The sequence below is a fragment of the Hylobates moloch genome, unplaced genomic scaffold (genome assembly GCF_009828535.3).
Source record: "Hylobates moloch isolate HMO894 unplaced genomic scaffold, HMol_V3 SCAFFOLD_5, whole genome shotgun sequence".
Lineage (NCBI taxonomy): Eukaryota > Metazoa > Chordata > Mammalia > Primates > Hylobatidae > Hylobates > Hylobates moloch.
In genome coordinates, this window is record NW_026652280.1 from 69,773,733 (window position 1) to 69,801,535 (window position 27,803).

At 43.6% G+C, this 27,803-nt stretch overlaps 1 protein-coding gene across 3 annotated transcripts in view; it reads right to left on the reverse strand.

The window, feature by feature from the left end:
• GNAL (G protein subunit alpha L) overlaps positions 1-27,803 on the reverse strand; it is a 195,084-nt gene that overhangs the window by 101,850 nt on the left and 65,431 nt on the right. The window contains exons 1-5 of one of the 3 annotated variants that reach the window (XM_032152830.3): positions 27,468-27,505; positions 26,399-26,647; positions 26,052-26,124; positions 25,289-25,343; positions 25,027-25,146 (exon numbers count right to left, since the gene is read on the reverse strand). In XM_032152830.3, coding sequence (XP_032008721.1) covers positions 25,027-25,146; positions 25,289-25,343; positions 26,052-26,124; positions 26,399-26,543 — 393 coding nt within the window. In that variant the 5' untranslated portion in view covers positions 26,544-26,647; positions 27,468-27,505. Of the gene's footprint in view, positions 1-25,026; positions 25,147-25,288; positions 25,344-26,051; positions 26,125-26,398; positions 26,648-27,467; positions 27,506-27,803 lie in introns of those variants that run through there. The other 2 variants (XM_058438660.1, XM_032152827.2) reach the window with 2 other exon arrangements.

The window sequence follows — 27,803 nt, forward strand, 5'->3', positions numbered from 1 at the left end:
ATATATGTAATGTGCGGTTAGAAGCACAGATAATGCCTATCTGCCACTGGTGGGAAGAAATCTAATAATGGACATTCTGGGTGCAATGACAAACTATCAGCAAGGTATAGATTTGGTATATGAGAACGCTGCTTCCATGCTAACTACCCCTTGCAGTCTCCTGCTTTCCATTTCGCAGTAGCACGAGGCCCATTCTCCACACTGCAGTGTATTTTTCTCCACTCTATGAATGCCACTGTTGCTGGGCCAGGAAGAGTTGGTCCTTCCTCACCTCTACGTGCTGTCTCTGGCTCTTTTCACAGTTTCCACAATCCCCTTTCTCAAGAACCTATTTTTATCTGTTCCCATCATGGATTGGGAGATACATTCTTCTTGAAATGTATCTGAACAGTGACTGTTGAAGCAGGGTGGGAGAACAGTTGTTTGTTCTCCTGTCTTCAGAGTTGAAACGTTTTTCATTTGACCACTAGTAATTTTCACCCTTGAAACAGACAACCATTGCTGAAGATCAGAGAAGGGTTAAATTCTCTGGAACATCTGAACCATGACCCACTCACGGTTTTATAGATAAGGTTACTATCTATAAAATTCTTCCTGGAATGTATCTCCCAATCCATGATGGGACTGATAAAAATGGGTTCTTGAGAAAGGGGATTTTTGTTTTCTATGCACCCACTTCATTGACCCCATAACACCTTTGTCATAATTCTACTGGTTCTCAGAGCCTGCATGGGCCTTCCGAGATCATCTTGCCTAGCATTCATTTATACAGAGGATGCAACTAAAGCCCCAGACACTGAGTCACATTTCCCAAGATTTCGTCACTAATACCTGTGAGAGGAGGAGAAGCTAAGACTCTTTTTGTGGTGTTTCTCTGTAACATCATGTGGCTTTTACAGAGGTTACTCCAGGCTCTGGAAACTTGAATAGGGACCTAGGGGATGCTCGCACAGCCTGCAGCTGACACCATTTTTGAAGAAATAACTAAAAATAGCAGGAGTAAATGGGACTTAACCTAGCACACAAGTAACCTTACCTATAAAACCATGAATGGGTGGGTCATAGTTCAGATGTTCCTGAGGATTTAACCCTTCTCTGATCTTCAACCATGGTTGTCTGTTCCAAGGGTGAAAACTGCTAGTGGTCAAATGAAAAACTTTTCAACTCTTAAGGCAGGAAATCAAACAACAGCTCTCCCTCCCTTCCTCAACAGTCACTGTTCACCATACATATGTAATGGGTAAGTATGAGAGTCCCTCTCCGAACAGCACATGTCTGGAGGCGACATGGTAACTTGTGGGGGAGAGCGAGTGATGCCATGGAATCTCAGGCACAACACAAGCTGGTGGGGAGGTGCTGATTCTGTACCCAGAGGCAGCCCAGTGAGGGGCGAAGGGCACAGACGCTGGAACCAGACTCTGGGACTCCAAACCTCAACCCATCACTGACTAGTTGTGTGACCTTCACCTCCTGCACTGCCTTTGTCTAGTCTATAAGACAGGGACGCTGGTAGTCTCCTCCTGATGGGGGTGTCATGAAGATTCCAGGAGCTCGTATGTCTCCAGCTCTTAGGATGTAACGAATGCTAGGCGAGGGTCTGCTCTTCCGGATAGGTTGAAATCCCAAACAACTTTTAACATGTGTATACACCCATCTAGTTTACCTACTTGATTTTGACTAAACAACTTGCTAAGAAGAGCATGAAGAAAGGGATCCAGCAAAATACTTCAAGAGTGCTAATTACATTACAGGCAAAAGGAAAAGTTATTTGTAATTGTTAAGATTTGAAGCCTCTTTTCATCAACATGCCAACTGTCCTGTTCAAATGAACATATTGCTTAGAAGATCAATGTATCTTTGTTTACATGCCTTGAATTATATTCTCATGTCAAGTAGCATGTATTGTTGTATTCTGGACACACAGCACTCTAAAGCTTAACCAGTCATCTGAATACCTGTTAGGAGGCCTTCAAAGAGAGTGCAGATCCAGCACTGGCAGATTCCCTAAAGCAGGTCAACTAGAGTAACACAGGGAGCTGAATGTCATTTTTTTGTATGGTTCATTATCCCTTAGAAGTGAGAAATTCTCACCAAATTCAGTGTTGTCTGACACGTGAGTAGTAATGATACCGGTCCTGGAAGAAAGAGATGTAGCTTCCAGTCTTGGTTCTACCAATAATGTGCTGAAAACTTGGCCAAAGCCCATCACTTCCCGTCTCTCTCCCACCATCTATAAAATCACACTAACAGTCTCTGCATTTATTCATACATATCATATATTAATTTTTTTAAAGAGGACCGAGGGATAGAAGAGTGGAAAGAAAAGGATAAACGAGGTATTTGTCCTTCCAATTCTGATGTTGAGGAAAGTTAAAATGGCTTTTACATTGATACTACCACCTTCATGCTTTTATGATGTATTGATTTTTTTCATTCCATTCTTGGGATGACCTCTTGGAAAGCATAAACGACTATCAGCTCAAAGGGTAGAGAAGCTTGACCGCTGGAAAGGGACCCGCGGCACACAATCCAGTAATAAGTCTTAGTTGTGAAGAGAAGCGTGTTTCCAAAAACACAATTTTAAAGTTTTTGACAAAGTACAAGGATGAAGAGAAGACTGTTGCATTTGCAAGGTGTAAATTCTTTTTTTTTTTCTGAGGCAGGATCTGGCTCTGTTGCCCAGGCTGGAGTGCAATGGTGCAATCACGGCTCACTGCAGCCTCAAACTCCTGGGCTCAAGCAATCCTCCCACCTCAGCCTCCCAGGTAGCTGAGACCCCAGGTGTGCACCAGCATGAGTGGTTAATTTTAAACTTTTTTTGTAGAGATGGGGTATTGCTATGTTGCCTGGGATGGTCTTGAACTGCTGGGCTCAAGCAATCCTCTCACCTTGGCTTCCCAAAATGCTGGGATTACAGGCATAAGCCACTTTGCCTGGCATAAATTCTTATTATGGAAGTTATTTCTTATTCTACACACCACAGTGTGTGATGCTCTTACAAGTGCGAACCTTCTTTTTGTTAACATATTCTTTATATATTAAAAAAACTTCTCAAGAGTATGGAACTCTTTTTTTTTCTAATAAGTAAGTTGAAATCTTGTTGTTATCTACAAAGACATTTTGTATTGTCAGAACCAAAGTGGCTAGAGAAACCAAAAGAATAGTATGGGCAACTGAATTAAAAAAGAGAAAGTGGCATAGAAGCCAGCAGAGTCAGATTTGCACTGGAAACTCGCAAGGTCCCGTTGAGCAAAGAGGCGCTCTGGAGGCGGAAGCTGCTGATTTTTTAGCTATCAGTTGGGCAACCATGGATGACAATGGATGGGCGAATTATAAATCGCTCCCATCCGGAGACACCTTTTCTCTAGGCTTGAACTATGACAGTTAAACGCTAGGTGAGCAAACATCCTACTTAATGACATTCTGGCGAGCCTAGCCATCCAAATCAGAAATATCTGGATACTTAGGGACATCATTCTTTCAGCAATAAAACTTTTTTCCCACATAAACTCTTGAATGGAAATCTTCCTGAAGCATTCCGTACATCTCTGCCTTCTTACGAAATGAAACCACTGGAATTTCACCTCCTCTCTCTCCTTGAGGACCCAGGATCTCGCGTCAGTCACTGTATTTGTGTTGTAGACACTGGGAACCCCTGGCAATTTGCCCCCACACAGAATGCCTCTTGAGGGACTTGCTTTTTGAGTTCTGATGTGCATCTTCCTCTTCTCTTGCTGTCCATGGTACTTGTCTTTGTCCTCTCTTCATTTCTAATCTGACACAGACTTAGAGGAATCTTTTTGGGTGAGGTAGTCCTAGACATTGTGGCTCAGAATGTAGGCTCTGGCGCCAAGTCCCAGCCCTGCTGCACATGCTGTGTGACACGGGCCACGTATTTACCCCGTCAGGGGACCGCCATGGTGGCTATTACACGGGGGCGTGCATGTGTGTGGATTAAGTGAGATCATCTGCGTAAAACCTCAGAGGAGTAAGGACTACAAAGCTAACTATTCAATGGTTAAACCAATGGTTTAAAAATATTTCCTTCCAGTGTGTGCATATGGGCAAGGTGTGGGCTCTGGAGCTAAACCCTCCTGGCCATCCCCTGGCCCTCAAACAAAGCAAGGGTCCACAGTTGGTTCTCAGTTCGCCAGAACACAGTGCTTTCATCAGGGCCCCCCAGAACCACTTGCTAAGACTGGGAAATGCCACAGAGTAATTCCTTCAAGACAGAACGGCTGCCTTCAGTAAATCAGGAATTAGAAAGAAGCCATTAGTCAAGGGGAGATTCAGTAGGACTCTCTGCCTGACACTGGGCTGAGCCGAGCGATGGCCACTCAGCCTCTGCCGCAGGAAGAGTTGCTGTCCATCAGGTGTAGAACTGAAAGATGGCCTGGGCTGTGTGAGCCCTGCCCATATCCAGATAGATGGCTCCTGTAGTGAGCTACAGGCACTCATGGACTGATTATTTCCTCAGTAAGACGTAGAAATATACCTGCAATGTCTATCGACCTAAACTCTGCAAACAAAAATCAAAATGAGGGATGTTGAAGTGACCAGACCAAGCTTGTAGCTGCAACAAGGCTGATACGGTGTATAACCTGGACCCGTGATTCTTAAACTCAGAAAGGTCACCTTACAGTACACAGGGGGACAGGCTCTGGGATCAGGCTGCCTGGGCTCAAATTCTGAACCATCCTCTACCCAGCTCTATGACTCGGGGCAAGTCATCATGTTCTCTGGGCTTCTGTTTTCTCACATACGAAATGAGGCCACCATTCTCCACCCATAAGATTGCTGCAGATACACAGCTTAGGGCAGTTCTTGGCATGAAGTGCTGTTCAAGCAGTGGTCACCATTTTCATTGGTATCAAGCCAATTTATCAACTTCACCAAAAAAGAGGAAAACCAAGGCGTAGGTAGCTCTTTTGGATGGGCTCTCATGCATTTTAAAATCCCAATTTGGTTTTTCTTTATATTTTAGTCTACACTATTTCAGACCACAATACTTTCTGCAGAATATAGTATTTGTTGACACTTCCCATGCAATGCCAAGCCTTGAAAAGTGACAGAAGGCACAGAAAGCTCCCTGCAAACACCACAGTCTGACTCTTAATTCAGAGCCAGGCTTGTTCTTCAGCCACATCAAGAAGTGCCGAGTCAAACTGGGCCCCGTGCATGGCTTCAGCACTCGGCAACGTCTGAAAAGGCAGCACACACACATAACATTACGCATGGTGAAGGGTGACCAGGATGACATCTCACATTTACTGAATGTTTAAGGTGTGCCAGGCACAGGGCCTGGCACTTCAGATGTATTATTGTATTTAATTCCTCCAAAAAAGCTTCATGTTCTAGGCATTATTATTATTATCCCCATTTTACAGATGAGGAAACTGAGCACAGAGATACTAATTAACTCAACCAAGGTTACATAGACAGGAAGAGGCAGAGGAGAGACCAGCTGCAAAGTCTGCACTCTTAACCATAGTGTTAAGGAACTTTTACTGTAGTCACCGAAATTACTCAGATGCGATTGTTTTTATATAATCATACGCATAAAACTATTGTGAGATTTTTCTTTTGAGACAAGGTCTTCCTCTGTCATCAGGCTAGAGCACAGTGCTGCAATCATAGGTCATTACAGTCTCGACTGCCTGGGCTCAGGTGATCCTCCTGCCTTGGCCTCCCGAGAAGCTGGGACCACAGGCGTGCAACACCATGCCCGGCTATTTTTTTTTATTTTTATAAAAGATTTTTTGTAGAGACGGGGTCTCACAATTTTGCCCAGGCTGGTCTTGAACTCCTGCACTCAAGCGTTCCTCCAACCTCGGACTCCCGAAGTGCTGGGATTAAAGGGATGAGCCACTGCATCTGGCCTATTATGAGATTTTTGGTACTATTTGGCTTCCTCTCTTTTCAAAAAAGAGCCTCAAGAAACAATACCAAGCCTACCATGGGGACCATTTCAGAGACTGGTTATGTAGTGTGTCATCCCGTTTATCTCTTGCTCCAACATATACCAGGAATCTTTCAGGTTGATTTACACAAAGCCTTTTAAACAGACTGCTCTAACTTCTAGTTGTTGCAGTTGTAGGTAAATGAGCATGTTATGTGCTTAGCCACAAAAAATGGGTAACTATGGGTGGGGAGTGGACATGAGACGTGCAAGCCCTGGTAAGGGGACACCTTGGTGCTGGACAACCCAGGGGCTGTGTGTCTTTGGGAGAACTGGCTGCCTCTCATCTCAGAGGTCAGGGAAGGCTCCTAGTAGAGATGATGGTGGCAAGTGAGGGATGCAGCAGATGTCACTGCTGAGAGTGAAGCACAAAGGCAGGTGCAGACCTGAGCCTGTAGCATAGAAGGGCAGGGCTGGGCCCACTGTGACGGTGCCTCTGTCTGCAGGGAGGATACCTACCACTCGATGGCAAGGCTGTCTTCCCAGGACAGGGATGTAAGGGACTGTAATGAGAGACTGACAGGTGACATGTAATCTATCAGGTTGAACTGTATGAAACCGCCATATCAGAGCTCAAAATTGGCCAAATATTGGCAATTTTTAATAGTTCAACCTAATAGATAATGAAACTCCGCTGTATAAATGCAGACCCGCACCCTGCATGAATGGAAGCGACAAGAAGAGAACTGGATAAGGAATCGGGAGACTCGGTTCTAGTCCTGGCTTTGCCTCCAGGTCAGCACATCTGGATGACCCTAGACAAGTCTCGTAGAGCGCTGTGCTAATGCCCTGCTCATCTGTAGAGGAAGTCTTGGATCAGACACACTTAAGTGTGCTTCCAGCTGAAATGCTAAGATTCAAGGCAAAGCCATCATAAGAGCACAGATGGGGAGGCTTGGTCAAAACACAATGCAGACATCAACTCTATTTGGCCCTATGATCACCTGGAACAGGATAGTGCTGGGGGCAAACTGATGGGCATGGAATTGAAGTGAGAAAACTGCAAAGATGTAGTCTCTTGAATTTCTCAGTAAAGATAACCACAAGAGAAGCATGAGTGGTAATTTGACTTAAATACTAAGTATGGAATTTCAAATTTACCTTCAATAAAATCAACTAGGACAATTTAAAGCATTCTTTTTATTGAAGCACATACATTTCCTGAATTTCTTATAACTCTTTTCTATTATCTGTCCTGGTGTTTTTATTTATTTCTGCTATAATATTCATACTGTATTCATACCATAAAATTTTACAGTGGAGCAAGTGTAATAAAAAGTTTGAGAATGTCTCTCCATGATCTTCCTGTAGGGCTAGATACTCTTGTAATGATTTGTATGATGTGGGGGACGTCTGAGAAGGAGCATCTCTGCGGTGTCCTAATTTGCACACAAGGGCAGGGCACCTGTAATCCCAACACTTTGGCAGGCTGAGGCTGGTAGATACCTGAGGTCAGGAGTTCGAGACCAGACTGGCCAACATGGCGAAACCTAATCTCTATTACTAAAAAAAAAATAAAAAAATAAAAAAAAATTAGACAGGCGTGGTGTCACGCACCTGTAATTCCAGCTACTGGGGACATTGAGGCAGGAGAATCACTTGAACCCAGAAGGTGGAGGTTGCAGTGAGCTGAGATCACATCACTGTACTCCAGCCTGGGGGACAGAGTGAGACTCCATCTCAAAACAAACAAACAAAAAAAAACTTGCACACAGGGCTGTGCTGGCCACATTGCACTTGCCACTATCCCTGGTCTACCTGCTGAACTCACCCATTCTTCAAAGTCCAGGCCACCCCTCACCTTCCCTGGGATAGCACCACTATTTCTCCCAAAGGGCTGTGTCCACCTTCCCCTTGCCAACATGACAGTGTGTCCTAGGGGTTTAAACTCTGTGAGCCTTGCAAGAACTCCCGCAGGTGTACACAATTCAGCTTAGTATTTCCAATGCTAAACATAGTTCCTGACACATATCAGGTCGTCATTTAGAAAAAAAAATGAAATGCCTATTCAGATAAAACTGATAATGGTTAATTTGAAATACATTAACTTCCAATAAGTTATGAAAATTCACATGATGATATAACATACTACTCATTATAACATTTTAACCAAAGAAATAAGAAACACTAATGATATATATATATATATATATATACACACATTTTTTTTTACAGAGTTTCACTCTTGTTGCCCAGGCTGGAGGGCAGTGGCACGATTTCAGCTCACTGCAACCTCTGCCTCCCAGGTTCAAGCGATTCTCCTGCCTCAGCCTCCCAAGTAGCTGGGATTACAGGCGCCCACCACCACGCGTGGCTAATTTTTTGTATTTTTTTAGTAGAGACGGGGTTTGATCATGTTGGCCAGGCTGGTCTCAAACTCCTGACCTCAGGTAATCCACCTGCCTTGGCCTCCTAAAGTGCTGGGATTACAGGCGTGAACCACCTTGCCCGGCCATGATCATATTTATTGGCTTAATTCTTTCAAGCAGTTAAAGATGTCAGCTGATGCCACGTGATTTAACAAAAAAAGTAAACATATAACACCTTAAGAACTATTTTAAAAAAACTTAAATTTAAAACTAAACACCTTAAAATGATATATCTTCATTCAGTATGTAAAGTATTAGAACACTTACATAATATCTAAAATTTAGATTATTTAAGGAGATTATTTAAGCTTGAGAAAGTGGAGATAGGAACCGCCCAATAATTTAAAAGGTATTCTTTAGGGTAATGGTACACTCCTGTGGATTAAAAAAAATGCAACCTGATAATAATGCCACAAAATCTTTAACATTATTTTTAATAAAAATGAAAACTCAAATAACAACTGTTATTTTTCTACAAATACTCTGGTTAAAAATTACTCGTTTGAGATTGCATAGACAGCTCTAGAAACAATCAAGAATAATGGGTGGTCAAACTCATATGATTCTCACATGGGTGGTGGCAGTAGGGAGGAAAATTAAGAGAAAATATGTTTTCCCTTTTTTCTTTTTTCAGAGATGATTCTAAAGGTTTTGCTATGAAAATATCATTCTTTTCAGATGTTTCTGAGAATAATCATTGAGCTCAGTTTAATATTTGGTAATATTTTTATTTGTTTTTAAATTATTAATTTATTTTCAAATCATACGCAGTTTGAATTCAAATAGTTCAAAAATTAATATAATGCTTTAGGATGCTTCCAGCTATTGAAACAACTCAATTAAAAATGTACAACTCACACTTTATTTTAGTTACATTCATAATGTAGGTAATATTAAAAATTATTATAAATATTTAATAATACTCTATAATTTGCTTTTATAGTACACCACTACAGACACATAAAAAGTTGAATTATCTAATTAAAACATTTTCCCTTCCTATGATTCTAATTCTGAAAACTATAAAAATATTAAAGTCATGTTACGTATTTTTCAAAAACAACACTGCCATATCCCATCAATATTTGGTAATATTTTTTAAAAAATGTTCATCATTTACGTATTTTGTGCATGATTCAGCCTCTGCATGTAACTGTGTGTGTGAATGTGTGTGTATATTTTAGACATGTGTGTAAATAGGTAGGATAAGCAAGATTGTAGTAAGGATCATTTTACCTCCTCTTGGGATGAGAAAATGGAAATGGAAATGACTGAAGCAACCAACATTTGTTTATCTTTTTGCCATAAACTTATGTGCTTCATGAAATAAAAAAATACATACTTCAATTTGTCTGAACATATTCTTCACCAATGTTTCTTTAAACGCTAAGTAATTATGTGCATGTGTAATAAACTAACTGCCACAACTGTGGATTCACTTTAAGCTAAAAGATGATGCTCTCCGTTTTTCTGAACATCATGGAACAAGTTTGTAGACCAAGGGCTCATTCTTGAGCTCTAGCCAAAACTTACTGTCCCCCAGACCTGAGAAACTGATGCTGCTACGCTAGGAGTGGCCTTGATTTTGTGATGGGAATATGGCTTCCTGGCTAGGCTCTGCTGATGACAATTTTACCTTCCCAGGAAGCCCTACTGTACGAAGTGCAACAATGAAGACTTTTGTCTGAGCACAATAGTCCTTATTAATCTTCTTTTCTGAATGGCTACAGAATGTCTAGTCTATACCACATGAGTTAGCATTAAACTACATGCTATATTCTTCATTAATTTTATATTACACATTATATATTATATTTTATATTACACATTATATATTATACATATTATATAGAACATATATAATATATTATACATATTACATAGAACATATATAATATATTATACATATTACATAGAACATATATAATATATTATACATATTACATATACATATATAATATAATATACATATTACATATAACATATATAATATAATATATTATACATTTATATAACATATATAATATAATATATGTTATATATATATATATAGAGTCTTGCTCTGTTGCCCAGGCTGGAGTGCAGTGGCACGATCTCGGCTCACTGCAAGCTCTGCCTCCTGGGTTCACACCATTCTCGTGCCTCAGCCTCCCGAGGAGCTGGGACTACAAGCGCCCACCACCATGCCTGGCTAATTTTTTGTATTTTTAGTAGAGACGGGGTTTCACCGGGTTAGCCAGGATGGTCTTGATCTCCTGACCTCGTGATCTGCCCACCTCGGCCTCCCAAAGTGTTGGGATTACAAGCGTGAGCCACCGCGCCCGGACTTTTTTTTTTTTTTTTTGAGACGGAGTTTCGCTCTTGTTGCCCAGGCTGGAGTGCAGTGGTGTGATCTCAGCTCACCGCAACCTCTGCCTCCTGGGTTCAAGCGATTCTCCTGCCTCAGCTGCCTGAGTAGCTCGAATTACAGGCATGTGACACCACGCCCAGCAAATTTTGTATTTTTAGTAGAGACGGGGGTTTCTCCATGTTGGTCAGGCTGGTCTTGAACTCCTGACCTCAGGTGATCCTCCTGCCGCAGCCTCCCAAAGTGCTGGAATTACAGGTGTGAGCCACCGTGCCCGGCCTATACATTATATATTACAGATATCCTTTCCTTCACTAAGTGGTAAGGCTTTTGAGGCCAGAGGTCATAACTAACACTTTCTTTGTGTAACTCATGGTCCTGAGTACGGTGTTGACAAATACGTAGCTTTATGTACATTTACTGAGCATAACTATATGCCAAATGCCATGTCAAGTTCCTATCCCCAGTAAAGGCATGTTTAGTGGAAAAACTCTACATGACTCATCATACTGTGAGCTTTAGGAATCAAAGGTCAGGCATAAAAAATTTCAAATATGACACATAAATGTGCTTTCTAAATAAGTCTAGCCTTGTTAATTGGAGGGACTTAAAAGGGGGCAAATAACTTGTTTCTTTAGTTATTTTGGTCTTACTAAGAACTTACTAAGTGCTCAAGACTAACCTTTGGCAAATCAATATTTAAATAAGGACATCTATACAGCATGCAATCTTAGTGTTTCAGGTAGAGGAAGAAAAAAAAAGCAGGCAAGGCAGGGTTTTGAAGATGGTAAGAGCAAGACCTGGTGGGAAGGAGCATGCAAAAGTAAGGGTGCACAGACAGCAAGCATGGAAGTATAAGGGTGCACAGACAGCAAGCGTGCAAGTGCAAGGATGCAGAGAGTGCAATTGTGCAAACTAAGGGAACACAGAGAGCAAGTGTGCAAGTGCAAGAGCACACAAAATGTAAGTGTGTGAGCTAAGGGTGCACAGAGAGCAAGCGTGCAAGGCCAAGGGCATGGAGAGTGCAAGTGTGCAAGCATGGCATATGGGAGGGAAGTCAGGGATTTCTTCCTGGGCAGAAATATCAAACTGGGTCTGTAAAACACAAATGGGTATGGGAGGGACAGAATGTCTTAAAGCCAAAAGGAAGAATACAGGTTGGGTACAGACTGAACAGGAAACTCGTGTGAGAAAGATGACATGTAACAAGGACCTGAAAAGTTAGAGAAATGTCCCGAAGAACTACCAAATGCTATCACAGGTTATTAGCCACGCTGAACCTACGTTAACTGCCCTCCAAACGTCCTGCCTGGCTTAACTGTTCAATTTATGATCTCCCTCAGTGAGGAAGTCTGCAGCTTCTACACTTTAAAACACCAGTATTTCATGGTTGTCTAATAAAATCGTTCTATATTTTCGCAATTAAGTACTCAGGCATTTGGTCTCAGCACCCAAGCAGTTTCCAGCTAATTTACTCTATTGTTAAATTTCACTTGGAAAACATTTACTTGGCAATTCAGGTTAGATATTTGCCCCATACTAACAAGATTAACTACGGTAACATTTTATAACAGATTCTCTTCATTACAAGATAAAAGTAGGTTGAGAAGATCGCACTTTGGGGACTCGAAGTCAGTTTAAGGCCAACCATTCTGTTGAAACACCACACTGGCTGTCTCTGGGGACTCTGGGGGGCTGGGCAGGAGCAGCCTCTTCCCTCCCTGCTCCTTTCTATCTTTTGGATTTTATGCCATCCACAAACATTTCCTATCCAAACAAACACAAACACAAATTAAAAATGGAATTGCTTTTGTAGTGAGAATGTTATGCATACAGTCAATTTAATTCAATTTATGCCATGAAGACGACAGGATAAAAAAAGTATGAGATTATTTTAAAGGTGAAAAAACTCCCACACCTTCATGGATGACATTCTCATGCAAAACTAAAAAATAAAAAAGGCAGTGTTTCAAAGGAACCTTCTCAAGAACAACTTCATTATTCTGCCTCTTAAAACCTAGTGTGCGTTTCTCACAAACCACACGTGTTGACTCATTTAAGTCTTAATTTGGCATAAGAATAGCCTCCTCGCTCTGCTCCTTCTACTGATTCCTGAGAGAGTGCTAAGATGTTCAAAATATTTTCTCTCAGTTATATAAAACTTGCAACGATAAGAACAAAATGCTCTAATACTTAAGGTATGTTTAATGCCACAGTCTTCCGAAAAGAACAAGTGTCCTTAGAGATGAGCTTCTCCTTTGGGTAAACCAAGCAACAAACTTCCAATACATTCAAACTGGAGGCAAACTTTGGAAACAAAAATCTTTTTTGTTCGGCCTCACATTTTCAAAGGATTTGAAGTTTCAAAGACATCCTATCCAAGAAACAATAATAAAAAAAGGTACACAAATACACAATGGAATATTATTCAGCCATGAAAAAAATGAAATCCTGTCATTTGCAGCAACATGGATGGAACTGGATGAAATCCTGTCATTTACAGCAACACGGATAGAACGAACATTGTGTTAGGGGAAATAAGCCAAGCACAGAAAGACAGATATCACATGTTCTCACTCCTATGTGGGAGCTAAAAAGTGGACCTCATGGAGGTAGAGAATAGAATGATGCTTACCAGAGGCTGGGAAGAATAGTGGGGAGGTGGGTGAAGAGAGAATGATTAACGGGTACAAAAGTACAGATGCATAGAAGGAGTAAGATACAGTATTGAGTAGCACCATGGGGCAACCACAACTTAATAATTTATTGTATATTTCAAAATACCTAGAGGACTGGAATTAGAATATTCCTAACACAAAGGAATGATAAATGTTTGAGGTGACGGATATTTCAATTACTCTCATTTGATAACTTACTGTATGCTTGCATCAAAATATCACACGTACCCTATAAACATGTACAACTATTATATATCCATCGAAAAATTTAAAAATCAAAAAAAGTTGCCTTAATTACTTTGTGGCCCTTTAATTCATTTTCTGTAAGAAAAAACACTTTAGATAAAAATGGTCATGTGGCTCAAGCCCCGATTTCTTGGTGTGCTGGTGAGTTTGAGAGGTCGCTGTTGTGGCTGGTCCTCCATGTGCTTTTATTATCAAGAGCATGAAATGATGCATTTTTTATTATGTTAAAGCAGCATCACCATCTCCATTTTCTTTTTCTAATTTTTTTTAATCAGGTATTTTTATGGGGCAGTCCGTGCTGTTAATCATAAGGAACATCAACTGATTTTATAGATATTTGAAGAGTAGATGTAAAACAACTTTTAACCATTTGCTTTTATTAACAAAAATAAAGTCTTCAGTATGTACAGTCAATTATATTCAGCTTTCATAGATATGACTGCTTCTTTTGACTCCAGCCCACCCCACTTAGCTACACAGAACTTACATCCATTTTCTTTTCTTTTTTTTTGTTTGTTTGTTTGTTTGTTTGTTTTGAGACAGGGTCTTACTCTGCCGCCCAGGCAGGAGTGCAGTGGCTCGATCATGGCTCACTGTGGCCTCTGCCTCCCAGGCCCAGGGAGCTGCTATTTCAGGTGGCAGCCACCACACCCAGTGTATTTTTTGTAGAGACAGGGTTTCACCATGTTGCCTAGGCTTGTATCTCAAACTCCTGGACTCAAGTAATCTGCCTGCCTGGGCCTCCTAAAGTGCTGGGATTACAGGCATGGGCCACCTATTTTATTTTAATCATAGTATTTAGAAAGTCAAAAGACTGAGCAGTTTTCTCCCTTACATATTTATTGCTCAAGTCTACTGGTGTGTGAAAACTAGAGTGTGAGTTTTGATAAGAACAGGATATTTGGGCCAGGCATGGTGGCTCACGCCTGTAATCCCAACACCTTGGGAGGTCAAGGTGGGCGGATTACTTAAGGTTGGGAGTTTGAGACCAGCCTGGCCAACATAGTGAAACCCCGTCTCTACTAAAAATACAAAAAAATTAGCTGGGCATGGTGGCGGGTGCCTGTAATTCCAGCTACTCAGGAGGCTGAGGCAGGAGAACTGCTTGAACCCGAAGGGAGGAGGTTGCAGTGAGCCGAGCTTGTGCCACTGCACTCTAGCCTGGGCGACAGAGCAAGACTCTGTCTCAAAAAAAAAAAAAAAAAAAAAGAACACGATATTTGTACAGTTTCAAAAAACATTCCTAGAATTTACTTATAAATTATCAAGGGAAAAAGGGCGTCTATATAGAAGCAGACCCCACCCTAACTAGTGACCAGAGTTAACATCACAGATGCACTGAGAAGGAAGGATTCATGATCACTTCTCTGCTGTTGCTCCAAACACAAAACCTCAAAGGAACTCGGAGTGTGGGTGTTCTACAAAGTCAATGTCAGGCCAAGGTCATGACAAAAAAGGTCGGCTGAGCAACTATTACAGCGTAGAGAGAAATGGAAGTTAAATGTCATGGTTGATCCTGGATTGGATTACTGACCAGAGTTACCAATATCATTTTTTATTATTATTGTTACTGCTATTATTTCATTATATTATTATTGAGACTCTTGGTAAAATCTGAGTAAGGTTTGTTGATTACAAAATGATGGTCGGATGTGGTGGCTCACACCTGTAATCCTGGCACTTTGGGAGGTGGGTGGATCACTTGAGGCCGGGAGTTTGAGACCAGCCTGGCCAACATGGTGAAATCCCATCTCTACTAAAAATACAAAAATTAGCCAGGCATGGTGGTGGGCTATGCCTGTAGTCCCAGCTACTTGGGAGGCTGCAGTGAGCTGAGATCGCACCACTGCACTCCAGCCTGGGAGAAAGAGCAAGACTCTGTTCAAAAAAAAAAAGATACTGTATTAATGTTAAATCTCCTAATTTTGATACCTGTGCTGTGGTTACAGAAGTGAAGTGGATATCCTCATTCTAAGGAAATACACACTGATGTATTTAGAGGCAAGGGGGCATGATGTCTACAACCAACTCTCAAATCATTCACAAAAATGTGTGTTAGTGTAGAGAGAGTGAGAGCACGAATGTGGCCACGCATCAGCTATCGATGAATCTGGGTGAAGGACTTATGGGAGTCTTCGGTACTACTTCTGTATTGTTCAGGTAAAGATTAAAATCATTTCAAAATAAAAAGCTAACATTGATTAGGGGTACCTCTTATGATAATATTGCAAAGAAAAAAATGGAATTTAAGAAAAGTATCTTTATTGAAGCTCTAATATGGTTAATGTATCTAACTGAAATGTTTTACTATAATAATAAAAATTCCTTTTATTAGCATCTCAGATGTGCAGAATAATACAATACTCATTCTCACTGGGGGTTTCCCTTCTCCTTAATATCATGACACAAGCCATGTGAGACCTGGAAGCAGGTTTCTGGCACAGGAAATGCCCTTTGTCCAATGACAGACAAATTCCCAGAGCACCATCCCCACAGCAGATACGAAGCCTGGCCTCTTTATGAATTCGGGAGTGATCCTTCCAAAAAAAACCTTGCATTTTTGTCACTCCCCGAAGAAAACCATGGAATGGTTCTCCCCAGCCTTGAGGAGGAAGCCCAGGCCCCTTGGCCAGGCTCGCAGGACTCTCCCTAACCCGCTGCGGCCTGACTGGGCTTTTGGTCTGCAGGCTCCGAAGGTGCCACCTGCCCTGAAGCACTGTCCTCTCTATGTCCACCTGCCCTCTAAAGCCCTTCCCATTCAAGGAAGATTCAGCTTAGTGTGACGCCAGCTGCACTGGTGTCCCCAGGTGGCCCCAAGAACTTCCTTAAATGTAGCATCACACACCTGTATTTCTTAAGCCTGTATCCCTGCCAGAGGTAGAAAAGTGCTGTTCCTTATTCGTCTTGGTGTCAATAGGAAGATGGATAATATGTGTACCGAATAATTACTGAAGCAAGGGCAGTCCACGTGACCTCTTCCACGTCACCCGCCTCCCCTCCACAGTGCTGGCAGAAGAGCTTCGGGACCTCCATGTGGCCCCACTGAAAACTGCTGCTTATGGACTACTCTGTGATGATAACCTTTCATGGGAAAGACAGGTGGCTCAGGAAGCCACGTTCCATCTTCGCCAACTACTGGGAAGCTCCATGGACAGCTGGCAAATGAAATCAACTTCCATGTTGCCTCTCCCTCTCCACCTCCTGTGCCTCCCTGTCCTCAGCTGGGGCTGTCAGGCCAAATGGTCCCTGAGGCCTCACGCACCATCTATTTTCAACACACATCACTGTTTTCCTCTGCAAAGTGAGACTTCTGTTAGGCTCTATAGAATCAATATGGCAGCCTGAGCCTAAGACACAGGTGTTCACCGCTTCCAGCAACCAGGTGTGCAAATTAGAACAAGAAAGATTATTGTGCATTTTTAAAAAAGGGCTTTTTTAAAAACCAAAGAACATGCCTTAGGACATCTAACTATTTGCGAAGTATTTATTTTAGCATGATCTCCCTTTGAGGGGTGCAGTCAGGGTGCATTTCACCTTTCTACCACTAGACAGCATGAAGCAAAGGTGCACTGCGGTGAGCACAAAAGAATGAGGCTGCAGCTTATTGGAACTTGCAGCAAAACTGGGCAGAAACTGTAGGCCTAGGGAGCGAGGCGAAAAATCCCACAGAAATCTGCAAAATCCAGGGGAGTTCCAGGCAGCCCCAAAGAACCTGAGGCTAGGCCAGCCACAGGATCAGAAGGGCAGGACACAGACCAAGCCGAAATGGTGGGAAAGAGCAAGGCCAATGTCAGCAAAGAAAATCCAACTGAAAATAAGGTAGAGAAAGAGAAGGAGAGCCGAGCTCTGAGGCCTGCTGGTAACAGAGAACAGGCAGGAAGTGAGGTCCGCGGTAACCTGCCGGGGAGCCTGGGGGACTCCCACCTAAGAACCTGTGCTCTGAGAGGGCACGGGAATCAGGATTCCTGAGCAGTCAGGAGCCTCACTTCCTTTGGGGATAACTAGGGGTGCCTTCCCCCAGGAGGGCTGTGAAGTGTTAGGGATGTCAGCTCTTGGCATGGGACAGAAGGGACTGCCTATAAATGCTGGCTTGAGGCGGAGGTGCAGGCTGTGACAGCTAAGGGGTGCGACTGACTCCCCATGAATCCAGAGGGGAGTGGACAGTAAGCCATGTCAGACCACGGGACCTGGGGGCCGGGTGGACTGAGGTGGACCCACCAACCAGGCCCAGCAACTCAGGCGAGGCCAAGAATGGCGCTAGCTCTGCTCCACTTCCTCCGGCAGAGCAGGATTGCTCATTTTAAAGCTGTACCGCCCATGTCCCAGCCACGGTTTTAGATATTAACATGTTTAATCCTCACATCAGCCACAGGAAGTAGGTGTTGCCATCATCTCTACTGTACCATTGAGAAAAGGCAGATAGCAATGAGGTCATGTGCTCAAGGTCACACACAAAGGGCCTGGCAGGGCTAGAATTTGAACACAGATTGGGCTGGCCCCACACCTCCCCTTAAGACCCCCTTCCAAGATACAGACACCATCCTGTCCACAGAATCCCAGGCCTGGGGGTGTCTGCGCCCTGTCCACCCTTGTGTCCCCCTGCAGGGGCTCCTTACTGGCCCTTCCTCAGCCCCCATGAAGACCCAGGGGAAGCGCCAAGCTCAAAGACCCTTCTCCCAGTGACTCCCATTCAAAACAGACCCAGCAGAGGGGCAGTGAGACCTTAAGTGGGCCCCTATAATAAATTTCCATTTATTAATTACATCTGAAAATACTCGAAGGCAAACACGGTACTTTTTCCTTCCATGCCAGATACACACGTCTTTAAGAGGTTCAGTGTACTGCAGAAGGCAAAAGTTTACTGTGCCCTTTTTACACCAGCTCAAATGTTGCCTTTCTCCCATAAAACATGCACCAGACCTCACTAGCTCAAAAGGCAAAGAACAGGATGGCTGTGGGGCAATCAATTTCAATATCATTTTGAATTAGGTGGTTGCTGTTTCGCTGTATGTGTGGGGACTTCATGTTCTTTCACACTGTGACATCCCAGTCGACCCGTCCCCTGACTTCTTGTGCCCACAGGTCCTTACAGAAGTGGATTCGGAGGATTCTATTATAACCTAAGTTAGCAGGCACCTGGAGATTGTTTGCAGTGCACCCAGCAGGAGATGCACTCCAAGAGCGAGCTGTGGGGACAGGAGGCGGTGGAGAAAGAGGCCTGGTCCTCAGGGAGCGAACACAGCCAGCCCCATCATTTTCTGATGGCGCTGGGAGGTGGGTTTGATGAGGTGCTGGGCAGGAATGGTCACCGAGGGTGCAGGGAACCCAAGTAGAGGCTGCGTGGAGGAACTCATGCTGACCTGATTTACACGGTGGGCTTCAGCTTGGTTGGTTAAAAAAAAGACACACACATGAAAACCCACAGCACAAAGCCTTCTAGCAGGAGATAGAGACAGGCTTGGAGAGGGAACACAGATATTGTGTGGAAGAATCTAACTGCATTCTGGAGATTCTGCACATATCCCCCAAGGAGATGCAGCAGCACACGGCAGCAGCCGCTGAGGCTCTGCATGGCACCCCCTGGGCTGGGCACCGCACTTGGCTCTCTATGCAGGGCCACAAGCTGCAATGAGCATAGGCCACTTATTTATCCTCTTCCCCTTAGAAAAAACTAGCAAAATACAATTTGAAAAGAGCTAATAAAGTATCCACATTTTAAGAATAAAAATCAAACAAATGAATAACTCAATTGAATTCAACAGTGATTTTGCTTGATATGGTGCTAAAGGATTTTTGGAGGAGGCAACCACAACATTTTTCTTCTTTTTTCTTTTCTTTCCTTCCTTTTTTTTTTTTTGAGACGGAGTCTCACTCTGTTGCCCAGGCTGGAGTGCAATGTCACGATCTTGGCTCACTGCAACCTCCGCCTCCTGGGTTCAAGCTATTCTCCTGCCTCAGCCTCCCGAGTAGCTGGGATTACAGGTACCCACCACCATGCCCAGCTAATTTTTCTATTTTTAGTAGAGACGGGGTTTCGCCATGTTGGCCAGGCCGGTCTCAAACTCCTGACCTCAGGTGATTGACCTGCCTTGGCCTCCCAAAATACTGGGATTACAGGTGTGAGCCACCACTCCCGGCCTATTTTTCCTATTTCATAAATGATCAGCTAATCTATGTATTAGCATAATCACTTAAGACTATTTATTTTGCATCATTGCATCTGCTGGCTGCTATGCAGAATTTGGCTGCTAAGACATGGTGCCAACTAGTGAGGGGCTTATGGCGGGGAGTCAAGCCTTGAACAAAGATAACCTGAAGCTTTGGGTGTATTCATGAGAAAAACTCTGATCAGGCAACTGTCAATTCGTTATTTGTAGCTAATCCCAGTACTTTTCTATTGTGATTTATGTGTTGTAAAATATGTTTGCGTTATTTCATTTGAAATTAAAATTTAACATATGCTGACCTTGTCTCCAAAGATTTCACATTATTCTGCAGCAAATGTCCTGCCGTTTCACTATGAAGATAATTGGAGTTTTTTTGTTTTTTGCTTTGACCTGGTATGAAACTCCCCTTTACAATTCTGGCTTGTGAAGGGAATAACTGTATCACGTGAGCTCAAGGTCACAAGAACTTTATCATCCATCATTGTTCATCATAACCTGAACAATACCAGTCTATGGATAATTGCAAAACTAGGCGATCATCCCCATGTAAGCTACCAATTTGCTTTCACAATTTGCTTGAAAAGCCTTTGCCAACAAGCCCTCCCTCACCTCTCTGCCACCAAATCTGAAAACACCTGCGTCTGCACCTGTTCTCTGCCTTCTCAATTGGGGAGGTGGTCTGGTTCTTTTTTGTTCTGGACCCCATTCTTTTAACCTTCTCGAGGACTGGACTCCTGCCATACACAGCCTCTTTCTTCTGTATTGTCATTTTCTCCTGCTTTACCAAGTGATTCCAGCCCTTTTCATTCAGACAGGGTTTTGTATCTTTCATCTTAAAGAAACCCTCTCTTGACCTTGCCTACCTTTTCAGCTGCTGCCTGGCTCCTCAGCCTTCCTCCACAGCAAAACCTCCAGAAAGCCTAATCTGCCGCTGCCACCTGGACCCACTCACATCACATTCTCTCCTCAATACCCTCCACCTGGGTCCTTATCAAGGTCACTGGTGACCTTGAAGCTGCCAAAGCCATTTTACCTTAATGTCTGTCTTGACGACCCAGTCAGCACTGCACACTGCTGACATCCCTTCCTGCTGCAATGGCTCTTCCTGGGGCCTCATGCATCCAACTCTCCACCTGGTGTCTCCACTTACATGTCGAAATAGTCATCTCCAACTCACCAGGAAAACAAAACCTCCTCATACCTGCCTCCTCCCAACCTGTTTCTACCTTCTATGCAGAAATTCAGACCCAAACACTCAGAGTCATTCTTGATTGATCTATTTCCCCTCAGTACTGACATCCACATGCCAACAAGTCTAAACGGTTCTGTTTCCAAAATAAATCTCAACTCAGGCCACTTTTCTCCACCTCCATGATCCCCTCCCACGCAAGCTGTCCCATTACCTTTCCTCTGTATTATTAGACTAGTCTCCGAAGTGGCTGCCCTCCTTCAACTCCTGCCTCCCCACAATCCGTTCGCCACCCACAGCCAGAGTGATCTTGATGAAACACAATGAGATCTCATGGCTCCACTGCTTAGAACCCTCCAAAGCTTTGTGTGTCCGGACACACCTGGCCTGTAAGGCCAATGATAAGATCCAGCTCTGAGTCTCTCTGACCTCCCCACAGCAGCCCTTGGCTGATAGGTACTAACCACATTTGCCTGCTTTCTGTTACAATTTCAGATTCATGGAATTCAACTGAAATTCAAATGAAAGACACCACAGAGAGCAAGAGACCCAAAGAGCAACCCACCCGTATTTCCCCCATGTGCAACATTCTCAGAGAAAATTCTCAAGATGTCCGTTTTTAAGTTATTCTTCTCCTTTTCCTTCTTAAATTGAAGAATCCTAAAATTAATTTTTAACATTAATATAATGTACTTGGTTCAAAAGTTATCTTACCCCCACAGGAAAATTAACTTAAGACCCTCATATAATTGAACCATGACACTGACAGGCTTTCTCAAGGATTCAATCTCAAAAAAGTACTGGATTGAGTAAAACAGTGTTTTGTTTACTATTAAAATACTTGATTTAGCTCTACTTGTATGTTTATAAAAAACATATATTCTTTTAAATAAAAGTTAATTTTCCAATGGAGTATGTAAGTCAGATTTGTCTTGATATCATTCTGAATGAGGATCATCAAAATATGAAACCAAGAACTACATAATTTATTTTTTAATTTTTTTTATTTATTTTTTTTATTTTTTATTTATTTATTTTTTTTGAGATGGAGTCTCGCTCTGTGGCCCAGGCTGGAGTGCAGTGGCGCGATCTCGGCTCACTGCAAGCTCCGCCTCCCGGGTTCACGCCATTCTCCTGCCTCAGCCTCTCCAAGTAGCTGGGACTACAGGTGCCCGCCACCACGCCCGGCTAATTTTTTGTATTTTTAGTAGAGACGGGGTTTCACCGTGGTCTCAATCTCCTGACCTCGTGATCCACCCGCCTCGGCCTCCCAAAGTGCTGGGATTACAAGCGTGAGCCACCGCGCCCGGCCCCAAGAATTACATAATTTAATAAGATAAGTAATATAAATATTTCCAAGCACTATGAAATAAATGTCACTAAAATTCTGTGCATATTAAAATTAAAAATAGCATTTTCAGAAGGAATGTTGCATATTTAACATTAATTTCCTGATTTATATAAGTCTGGGCTATATTAAAAATATATAAATATACATAAATGTATATATAAAATATACTCTCATTTGACATGTGCATAGACATTTAAGACAACAGAATGTTAGGCTTAAAAAACACCAGTAAAACTAACCCCCACAAAAGTATTACCTCTGAAAGAGCATTGTAATTACATTTGCATCTGCTGGTGCTAAATTCTCCTTTATTGTAATGATAATTAATTATGCTTTCTGATAATTTTTAAGTAATCTTAATTTATCTATATGAAAATATATGCATTCAAAGCAAATGGTTTCTCAAGTTTTTAATTAAAAGTGTTCATGATTTAGCTCCAAAAACACTTTCACAAATTAGATGTTTTGGATTCCTTAGATAATACAGGTGGGAGTTACCAATTGTTTCTGCATTTGGGGTTAAATATGGGATGCCTCATCAACCGTGAGACTGTCATGAATAGGAGAAAGAAGACATGGGACTGATTAATCTTAATTTTAATTTCTCACTAGATGTTAAGAATAGCATTTTCCCCCAAATATATAAGATGTTTTATGATTACTTCTAGGCAAACACGATAGGATAAATCCGAGAACTCAGATGCTTTTCTATAAATGTCTAAATCTGAAGTTGAAAGGGAACACCACTCCTGATTCCAACCAGGACCATGTAGTTCTGGGTGATTTTGCCAGTGTACACAGCATCAGTGAGAACTGGGAGGACATCTGCACCTCCAGTTAGCAGAGGATCCTGGTGTGGCTGGAGCATCTTCTGCCTACCCCTTCCCCTGCCATGTCAACTCCTTGCCCTCTCCAAGCCATATAGTTAAAGACATGGGGCCAGATGCCCAGCCCCTTCTTCCAGCCAGTGTGCCACTCCTCACTCCTCCATTTTAGAAATCCTACAGATATCACTGGCTCTACACTGGCATGCTTATCAGAAGCAAAAATCATATTAAAGGATGAAAATAAAAGCTTTTTAAAAAAGTCATTCTTGGCCAGGTGTGGTGGCTCATGCCTGTAATCCCAGCACTTTGGGAGGCTGAGGCGGGTGGATCATGAGGTCAGGAGATCGAGACCGTCCTGGCTAACATGGTGAAACCCCATCTCTACTAAAATACAAAAAACATTAGCTGGGCGTGGTGGCGGGCACCTGTAGTCCCAGCTACTTGGGAGGCTGAGGCAGGAGAATGGTGTGAACCCGGGAGGCAGAGCTTTCAGTGAGCCACACCACTGCACTCCAGCTTCCACGACGGAGCGAGACTCCATCTCAAAACAAACAAACAAACAAACAAACAAACGAAGAAACAAAGTCATTCTTATTAGCCATCCCAATACAGAGCCCACAGGACAATGGTGCTCTGTAGAGAAGGGGTGGGGTGAGCCGGGGGCCACAGGCCTTGCAGGCAGGGCAGGGTCTCTCTCTTTTACATATTGGTTTCTCCACATGCTTCCCTTCAAAGAGAGGATTCTAAGAATGAAAAATGTCTCCAAACCACCATGCCAGGCAATACAAATTTTGAAAGACTGTTATTGATGAATACACATACACACACACACACACACACACTCACTTCTGGTGCACTGTAACAAAAATGAAAATGACTTTCTGAGAGGCTTAACAAATACTTTTCCTTTGAAACATGGTTTATGAAATGACCAAATATTTTAAAGAAATGTATATTCTGAAAAATGAGAGAAAACTAACATTGATGTCACTCTTTTGCATAAGCAATACTGCCATCCAAGTGATTAGGAAAAGCAGCCCTAAATAATGCAGATGTGAACCAAACTGCATTTTAATATGATAAACATTCAGAAGTGATCCATGCTATCATTTTTTATACAATGCATTCTTTTCTCAATTGATCTGAAGACTGTGCATCTTAAAAGTAAACTGAATTCTGCTCTTTCTGTAATTCCCATGGAGGCAATTATCTACCATAAGTATTTTTCTCTACTCATGTAATTTCTACTGTTTTTATCTGGGAAACTGCTTAATTGTTAGTTTAAGAATACAGACAGGAAAAAAAGCACCATCAGCATTTCTTAAAGATATGCTGCCTTCCTGATTATCAGCCTTCCTCATACACTCATAAAAGCATTTCTTGCAATCCCATTGTAGTTAATTAATTAATTTATTTTTTTTGAGACAGGAGTCTCGCTCTGTCACCCAGGCTGGAGTGCAGTGGCGTGATCTCGGCTCACTGCAACCTCCACCTCCCTGGATCAAGCAATTCCCCTGCCTCAGCCTCTTGAGTAGCTGGGATTACAGGCGCACACCACCATGCCCAGCTAATTTTTTTGTATTTTTTGTAGAGATGGGGTTTTACCATGTTGGACAGACTGGGCTGGAACTCCTGACCTCAGGCAATCCGCCCGCCTCAGCCTCCCAAAGTGCTGGGATTACAGGTGTGAGCCACCGCCCCTGGCCGTAGTTAATATTTTTAACAAACACAAATATTTTGGTACAGAATAAGTATTCCTCTTATCCATTTAGAGAGCTGGATTTCGAAGAAAGTTAATAATGAATTAGTATCAATATTGATTCTCAATAAGAAACCTTACTAAAAATGGTTCCATCTTTCACTAGTTAGAATATTTCAGTAAGCATTTCTTACCTGGGAATATTCAAAGTCAGTGATAGGGGCTATGCTCTTGATGTAGTCTGATCGAAATTGGTTTTCAGGGTTGGCCAGCGGAACTGGAGGTATTATAGTACTCATTGCTGAAACAATTGTCTAAAATGGAATAAGAAAAAAATATGGATAAACATTTAGGCTCCGTGTATGATAATCTACAATATGTAATTTCTGTCTACACAGTTTTAGAATGAAGAGCACTTGACTTTTCTAGTAAACAATCATTTAAAAAAGTCCTTACCACGATAGCATCTTTAACATTTTTCCGGATGTCCAGAATTTTCTGTTTCTTTTCCCTGTATTGAAAGAGAGTTGTTATTAGCTTAATTTACTCTTAGCACTGATTCCAATCAATTGAGTGGGATTTTAAATTTCCAGCTACAGCACTGACCTAGACTGCTTTCACTAGAGGTCAGTATCGACCCCCAAGACAACATCTGCAAAGGTTTTATCTGGGAAAGGAAAGCACCCTCCTTCTCTAATTTGTACTCTAAACAAACTTGAATGCACACTTTTTTTTTTTAAATCTATAGCTTTAAACAACTATGCAGGTTACACAAAAACAAGGCAAAATCGCCATGGATATTGCATATAAATATAACGATGCAGTTACACTTGTAAATGTATTTTACCTAGATCTATCCCGTGGATAATATGTTGACAGTTATAAACTGAAATAGATGCAAACAAATAATATTATATTGAAAAAATATATTGAGATATTGGTTAAGTGTGCTCAGAGCAATACCAGTAATACAGATCAATACCCCAAGAATACCTATAAATCATATTTTGTTAAGCAAGTTTTCATTAGACAGTAGCAGAAAAAGGATTTGCCTAAATATACCAAATTCAACAGCAAATATCTAATTTTTTCCCCCTTGAATGTCTACTCCATTATCAAATAACTTGAAATTGTTTAGAGAAAGCACTTCTGGGACGTCTGGGAGAGAGATGAAGTTTGCATGCAGTTTGGAAGCAAAACCGAAATTGATCATTCTTACTCGGGATTAAACCCATTGACGTGCAGGATCCTCATCTGTTTGACGATAGTGCTTTTCCCAGACTCACCAGCCCCTGCAAACAAACACAAAGAACGCTGTGATCTGTGTCCGGATATTGCTGCCATCTCTCACCACTAGCCAGGTCTGAGCAATTCTCCTCCCCCAGCACGGGGATTTCCTACACTTGGGTTCCTGGCTGGAGGAGCTCGCCCCGGCCGCCGTCTGGGCTCAGCCGCCCGGAGGTGCGCGCGACCCTCGCCCGGCCCTGCCCGCCCAGCTCGGCGCTCGCCGCTCCTGGCTGTGCGCTACGCTGGGGCCAGGAGCCGCCGCGCGCCCCTCGGCCTTACCCAGGAGCAGCAGGCGGTGGGTAGCCTTGTAAGCCAGCCGCTCTTTCTGCAACTGCTTCTCGATCTTTTTGTTGGCCTCGCGTCGTTCTTTTTCATCGACGCCCTGGTCTTCCGTCGTCTTGCTGTTGCCGCCCAAACACCCCATGCCTGCCCGCTGGGATGGACGTCAGAAGTTAGGAATGTGCGCAAAAAGCAATAGAGAGTTGGAGACGTGTGCGGCTCCTGCGACGGCTCCTCTCTTTCCTGCTGCTGAAAGAGATGGTCTGGTCTCTTCGGTGTTTTCCGATTCAGAGCAGGCGTTTCTTCTCCCTCCCCCTGCCCACCGCAAACTCCCAACTAAATGGCTGTAAGGAAGACGCGCGGAGTAAAATGCCTTTTTAAACGAGAATTGTTTTAAAATCTGCTGGATGAATACGGCACAATGAACGGAGACGGGGGACGAGGGCGCCGGTCTCCTCTGGAGACAGCCGAGGTGGCGCAGCGCCCTGGGTTCGCCCCGCGTCCCTTCGCCCGCACTGCAAGCCTCGCTCAGCCCCGCCCAGCGGGTCCCCGAGGGGGCGGCGCGCTCGGCTGGGTGCCAGGTCCCAACCAGCCGGGGTGGTGGCTGAGCGTGGCGCGGAGGACAGAGCGCGCCACCGGAGTCCCACAGGGCGACGATGGGCACCTGCCGGGCCGGCTCGCGCTTCGCTATTCCTCAGCCGTCGGACGTGCGCCCCCTCCCTGGTCTGGGATCCCGGTGCGGGGAAGGGAGAGGGAGGCTGGCTTTGGGGGCGGCCGGGCCGCTGGTCCCGGAGCTCTCGGAGAGGCGCTACCGCGCTGGAAGGGTCAGGGAGCTGACCCCCCACGGAACCCGGCCGGCTGGGGCGCTTACACGCTGACCGGCCTGGGTTCCGGGCCCGCAGCCCCTCCGCCGCGCCGCGGCCGCCTGGCTCTCTTGCACCCCGAGCCGGGAAAGTGCGTCTGGGCGCGCGCTCCGTGTTGGCTCGGACGCGTCCCTGCTCCTGGCGGGCGAAGACTCGCGCAGGATCATGCATATTCTAGCAGGGAGGAGGATCCCTCCGAGGCTCACCAGTCACACCGCCTTTGTTCTGCTCAGCTTCTAGACTATTCCAGCTCGCCCACGTCGCCGCCTCCCGAGCCTCCTGTCTTTACCTCCAGCCCCCGTTTCTCCTGTGCAGTGCTCCCAAGCAGCACTACCACTCTTCCAGAAGGCACTGTGGCCTCGAACTTGGCGTTGTAGCAGAGGAATGAACTAGGGCGCGAGACTGGCACCTGCCCTCCGTTACTGAGACCCCTCCAATAGGGCCGCAGCCGGCAGCTTGGCGTTTGGAGTGTTGTACTTGGGGGAAGGAGGTCAGAAGAGGGGGCCGGGCCGAAGTCGTGGACACCAGCCGTGGGCGTGGAG